The sequence below is a fragment of the Zeus faber genome (genome assembly GCF_960531495.2).
Source record: "Zeus faber genome assembly, chromosome: 8".
NCBI lineage: Eukaryota > Metazoa > Chordata > Actinopteri > Zeiformes > Zeidae > Zeus > Zeus faber.
Window position 1 is genome coordinate 8,059,375 of NC_137195.1, and position 6,796 is coordinate 8,066,170.

A 6,796-nucleotide genomic window follows, 5' to 3' on the forward strand; every position below is an offset into this window, starting at 1 on the left:
GTTTTTCTATTTGTATCACGTTGTATTGTCACGCACCATGTAAGTATGAATCTATACCTATGACATGCTGACTATCTTTACAAGGACAAATTAAAAAATGAAATTGTATATTAATAAGAAAATAAAAAAAATCTGTGGCAAATCTGTATTTTTCAGTAAAAAGTTCTTGACCCCTTCAGAATAACTACTACCCTCAGTGTTTCTATTTACCTTTTGGCCTGAACGCATGGAGAGAAGCTCCAGGTCTCCAGTAAATCCATTCCTTCTTTACACGTTTGAAAGTCAAAGGTGATTCTTCCAATGGGCCTCAGCTCTCATATGCCTTTTGCAATTCATACAACTGCCCTAAATTCTCTCTTCATTTGCCTTTGTCTGTTTTCCCCCACTGTGTGTGTGTGTGTGTGTGTGTGTGTGTGTGTGTGTGTGTGTGTGTGTGTGTGTGTGCGTGCGTGCTTTTTAGATTGGAAATCAGCATACACAATTCTAGAATAAGAATCGCAAGGCAGCCACTCAGTCAGAGAAAAAGCATTTCCACATCCACTGCATTGGATTTAAAAAATCTTCGTGCAGAACGCTGAAATGGCTTCCTTCCACTCCCAATATATTATACTATAGAGCCATCTACTGATGGCCATGGGTTACTGACTTTTGCTGCAGCAATCTGGGTTGCCATTTATCATGGTTTACTTTTTCGGTGACATTTCAATCACCAAAGCGGCACAATGAAGGAAGAAAACATGCGGCATATGAATGTTATAAAGTTATTTATATTCAGGTTGCATTTTACGGCAAAAATAAAAAATAGTTTAATTCCAATCTTTATTTGACGGGAAAGCAATACAAGCTGGAAGTGATGCTTCCCAAAGAAACGTATAATAAAATATTGATAATATTTGTAGATGTTATTGAAATAAATTATAATAATAATAATAATAATAATAATCCCATACCCTGTAATGAGGTTGTACTGTAGATTGTGAGGCATTGTTGTGTTTACAGTAAAAGTTATTGCTGAGGATTGAGCGTAGTTATAACACCATTTTGAAATATCGCTATGTAAGCAGTACTACCTCATATGTGGTTTTTGCAACAAAAGAAAATAATAATGACAATAATAACGTCAGCACCGGATACCCCTCGGAGAATCAAGATTCCCTAAAATTGCAAAGTCTCCCATGCCCGGTGAGAAGAATGAGTTAGTCTGTTGAAACGTCTGAATGTCTCAATCCACACGGATAGCACAGTCTGGGAAAATTAGATGGATTCACGTGGAGTGTTGACACCAAAATAAAATAAAAACCTTCAAGCGGTGGGCTCCCTTGGCTCAAATCTCATTTGTCGATTAGGCGTGTGTTTATTTGGAAGGTCATGACGTGGAGCGGTTTTGAGAAGCCCCGGTCATTGAATAACAAAAGATCAAGCACCTTGGCGCGGAGGGCGGCAAGCACCGGGTGTTCCCAGCGGTGCGAGGTGATGGCAGGACGCTCATTATCTGTATATGGGGATGATTTCGTCGTGGCACTGGCAGGCGGCGGGACACCAGCTGCTGACCAGGGGGTTGGTGCACCCCGCCTGTTCTTTTAACTGTGGACAGTTGAGGTACCTGTTGATGTAGGGGCAAGGGTTCGCTGAAAGAAAAAAAAAAAAAGACAGAAAAATGATGAGAATTCCACTCGCAGGCGGGAACCTTTCAGGAGGCGACGCTTTGGGCGGAGGGTTCTGGTCAAACGGGTTTGAGGGGAATTCGCCCTTTGTGGACTAACAGTGAGCGTCCCGGACCTCAAGCCTGGAGAGCTCTGACCGTGCGGCGCTTCTGTTCCATTTCCCACAACGTGATACTTACTGCAGAGTTTATCGTCACAGTGATTGGGACACGCGGCGCAGGAGGGTCCGGCCGCGTACGGTGCCACGCCCTTGAAGTTCCCCCTAGAGGGCAAAATAGGCTTGACGGTCATTGTCTTGTTGGTCTGGCGGCCGAAAAACCAGGCCGTTCGTTCTCACCAGACTCATATTTTTTACATCGATAGGATGGCGATTACTCCACCCTCCACCTCCCTCTCCTCCACCTCTACCTTACCTCCCTCTCCTCCACATACCTCCCTCTACTTCACTTTGACCCTACCTCCCTCGACCAAACCTCTGCCATACCTCCCTCTACGGTATTCTACCTCCACCCTACCTCCCCTCAAGCTCCCTCTACCCCACCTCCCTTTACTCCACCTGGACTCTAACTCTACCCTAAATTCCTCACCTCCACCCTACCTCCCCCAACCCCACCTCCCTCTTCCCTACCTCCCTCTACTCCGCCTCTACCTCTACCCTACCTCCATCTACTCTTCCTCTACTCTAACTCTATCCCTATGCCACCTCTTTCTACTCCACCTCTACTCTAACTCTATCGCTATGGCACCTCCCTCTACTCCACCTCTACACTATGCCATCCTCTCCCACTCTGCTCTGCCTCTACTTTAATCTACCTCTACCACCCTCTACTCTACATCTACTCTGCTTCTACGCCACCTCTACATCTACTCTGCCTCTACTTTAATCTATCTCTACCCCACCCCCCTATACTCTACCTCTATTATACTCTACCTTTACTCTACCATATCTACCCCCTTCTACTCTGCCTCTACTCTACCTCCCTATACTCTACCTCTACATCTACCCTACATCTGCTCCACCCTACATCCCTCTACTCCACTCTACCGCTATTCCTCCTCTAATACCACTCATTATTTGACCTTTCGTGTTTGTCTCACAGGCATCAATACTGAGACATGGATCATGAAAGTTTTGGTCAGACAGACAGACAGGCAGACAGACAGACAGACAGACAGACAGACAGATGGAACTGAGGAGGAAACGTACGCTCGGTAGTATTGGCAGCCGTAGAAATAGATGTCGTTGGGGCACAGCTTCACCCCACAGCCGACCCTGTAAGAGCCGTTCCACACCACCTGGAGTCAGGACAACGATGGTTTAGAAATCATGGATATATTGATCTGTGGAAACATTATACTATACATCATGTTGCTTGTGAGAATAACAGTTTAGCTCCAGGCTGAGAAATAAATTGGGCGCGGTCCCACTTCAGGATTGAGAAGTGAAACGGAGACGTCAGTGAAATTGCTCATCCTTTAAATGCACATGACTGGCATTGCAGCTATGTTGCTGTTATTGGTAATTTGATACGTTTTTGTTTATTTTGTTGTGGTGGGAATCATGGAACACAAAGATACAAAAAAAAAAAAAAGAATGAATCACTGATAGCCTTTTCGGACAGGTCAATGTACAGTTTATTGTTACGCAGACAATCAACAATCTCCTAAAGCTTTAGGCTATGCGAATATGGAAAACAGTCATCTGGTCATCACCTGACAATTCAGCCACGCCCTATAAACACTGGTGCATTTGCTGGGCTTGGTCCCCTGGGCACGCTGGCTTTTATATTTTTACATACTAATGAAGCCATGACAGTATATTCCTTTTTTTTCCATACACAAGATATCGCCTTTCTGAGCATATATATATTGTCATTTTCAACCGCTCGAAACAGCTGGAGCTCGCTCTCATGCAACAATTCCAAGAAGTCCTCCCTCGAGCACTTGTTGAAAATCTTTTAGTTTTAGTTGTTTCCATATTTATTTTTTAATCCATGCCTTTGTGCGACCGGCTGGCGTACAAGCAGACCCGGTCATTTAGTGTCACAGGGAAAATAAAAACACAACTGGTCTGCGGAGCGTTTGTTCTCAGGAAATGCATGTCTCAGATTTTATTGTACTTACTGGACTTGGTCAAGATATCATGATATCATGAGATAAATGTTCCTACCTCAATGAGAACACTGCATCCCCTGTTGTTAATTCAGTGTTTTGATTATGCAAATAAAATGGCAATAATTAAAACATGTCTGGTATGCTACCTGTGTGTAGTGGCCGATGAGCTCGCCGTTCTTGGACCCTCTGGGATACTGGTAGTTCTCCACCTCATTGTGCCAGGCTGTGATGACCGCATCCCAGGGCACAACCTTACTCGAATAGAACAGATTTTCTCCCATTTCATAGCCTGCGTTTTCAAAAACACACAAGGTGAACGTTTGATTAATCTCTCTCCCTTTCTGTGAGTGAGATTTTTATACTGCCAGGGTTAAGTTATTCGGATTGAATATCCTGCGGGTTCAGTGAAAAGGCCCGATGATGGTAAACTCCCGGAAGATAACACATACCTCCTGTGTTAAATTTGTTAGTTAAAGAAGGCATTAAGATGAGGGATAAGATAAAGTTCACGCCAACAGTCGCAGTCCAAGGTCATAACACACCGGCGTGCAGCCGTGTAGCTGACAATAGCCAGAAAATTGGGACAAGGAAACGATCGAATAGTTCCCGATCGCGGTTTTCGCGAGGTGTCTGCGGGGCGGTATGGGCTACCTCCGAGCGCTCGGGTATGGGGAGGTCCATGAGCCAGGATGCATTGGTCGACCCAGGCCTGAGCGTTATCTGCAACCTCGTCATTCCAGTTCTACGAAGGACAAGAGTTTGTGAACAAATAAACGCATTCGTCATACGTGAGATAACACCTCATGTTATCGCTAACATCTCGTGTAATAACCTTGTGGCAGTTCCCCATACCAGCCGCCACCCAAGTGCTGTTTTCAGGGCCCTCTGGCACCGAGGCCAGTTTATTGTAGAGAGTTGGCCAGTTGGAATTAGCCAGGAGCAGGTAGACATGTGTCATGACAGGGCTCATCTCTTGAGTGTGTGCGGGGATGGGGGTTTTAACCTGTTGCTCGTGAGACCAACCAACGAGCAACAGGTATGCAGCCACCCTGACCCGTTCTACTCAATCCAGGTCAGGTGTGGTTGCTCGAACCACACCAACCCCGCACCGCATACCTACTTTCACAACATTACGCTCTGTGTTTACCGCAGCAATTGCAAACTATAGTTTTAAAGAAAATGTGATATTAGTTATGCAATACATGTTAAAATACACTATGACACATGACTATATAAATGTGATTCTTTTTTTTCGTTGATTGATTATTTTTGTTCTTGGTCACTTGGTGGGAAATTGGGGATATTTTTTCATCCAAGCGTGCTCTTCTTTTTTGTGAATGTTCATCCATATCGACAGTTGACTGACCACAACTAGGTTCTGTGGCTGCCTTTGACTTATGTGTGAACCCGATCAGTCCATCCTGCCATGAAAGGCGAACCTGGCCACCAAACAATGGAAATATAGCATAGAGAGGAGATGCATGAATTATAATGGCTGTTTACAAAGTCAAAAGACAATTACAAAAATTTTGTTTGGATTTCCACTTAAAGAACAGTGAGAAGCTGCAGCAGGGCGGTAAGCACGGTTATGCAATGAGCAGTTATAAATTACTTAGATAAGGACGGACATTTCGATAAGGCCTGGGCTGAAACACGGCGAACCTATCCTTTAACGCAAACTCATGAGGTCCTGCAGGTGGAGGGACTGTGTGGCAAAGGCGCACTGTCGCTGTACCATGATCAACATGTCCTTTGCCGTTGGCTCCACCGCTCTTCTGAAGGCGTTGTGCGTCGCAGTGATCTGACTCTGGACCGCTGGGTTCTGGGTGCAGATCTCTAGACACACACGTCCATTTACACAAAATGTACACACACGCAAACATTTGCGAACATTTGTTGGAAAGAAATGATATGCAAACACTTCCCAATGAGATGACTTAACTGCATAATGGAGCGTATGTTTGGAATAGAAAGTGTATGTTGACTCTATACCTTATCTGTACCGGTTCAATCGTGATAAAAAGCAATGAAAGGCTGTTAATAATAAATAATTATGAAAAGAAACAGAAATACAAAACAAATCATATTCATCGAAGTGACAAATCCAATAATTTGTCGGGGAGTTATTGGCACACTTTAAAGGTAAATATAGGGACATTGAGTCCTTATTTTTGAGTCGGGCAAGGCTGAAGGATAAAGACTTCATTGTGAGGAGATGCAGGTACATACCTGGCTGAGAACACACCATGTCACGTTAGGGAGGCATTGGAAAATGAGAAGAACTTTACATTAGTCTCTCATAGTCTCATTTGGAACATGGCATTTCAGCACAGCCCATGGCATAACAAACAGCATTTTGGGGTTAAAAGGCGGCTTGGAATTCTTGTTGAAAAACTGGGAAAACAGCTACAGAAAATATTGCAACCATGTTGTGTGAAGCATCCAGCCTTATTTTTCTCCCTTCCTTTCCCCATTTTTGTACATTTCATATATTTTAGCTTTTTCTCCATGCAATTGAATGGAAGTGATCCTTCCTCCAAAAATGGTGACAGAATCCATAGCAACCACCAGAACTATAATCCGCCAATTTCAAATATACAGTATATATATATATATATATACAGTATATACAGTCTATATATACATAAAGTATATACAGTGGAGATATATATATATATATATATATATATATATATATATATATATATATATATATACATATATATATACTCAGTGTGCACCTAAATAGCTACACCTGTACAATCAACTTTAGCTCAATACACCAGCACTGCCATGAATTCTACTTTAATGAAGTTTATAATTAGAAATGTGTAAACTAAATGTTATGCTTATGACTGAGATCCTAGATGAATGTTGTGTTGTACTGAACACACATGAGGGGGCCCGAATATTAGAAAGACCACGAATATAATGCAGCTCAGTAAAACATCTAGGACCTCGATGCTCGAACATATTGAATTAACACCTCTCCTACGACAGCTTGAAAAAACAAAACC

At 43.1% G+C, this 6,796-nt stretch overlaps 1 protein-coding gene across 1 annotated transcript; it reads right to left on the reverse strand.

Annotated features, from left to right (window-relative positions):
- Nucleotides 1–1,488: 1,488 nt before the first annotated feature.
- On the reverse strand, nucleotides 1,489–6,027 carry LOC307234199 (cysteine-rich venom protein pseudecin; the record flags this gene model as incomplete). The annotated part of the gene is made up of 7 exons (XM_080005805.1): nucleotides 1,489–1,628; nucleotides 1,844–1,926; nucleotides 2,872–2,960; nucleotides 3,926–4,068; nucleotides 4,431–4,521; nucleotides 5,515–5,615; nucleotides 6,009–6,027. The coding sequence occupies 7 exons, from the start codon at nucleotides 6,025–6,027 to the stop codon at nucleotides 1,489–1,491; spliced, it is 666 nt and encodes a 221-aa protein (XP_079861931.1).
- Nucleotides 6,028–6,796: the final 769 nt, after the last annotated feature.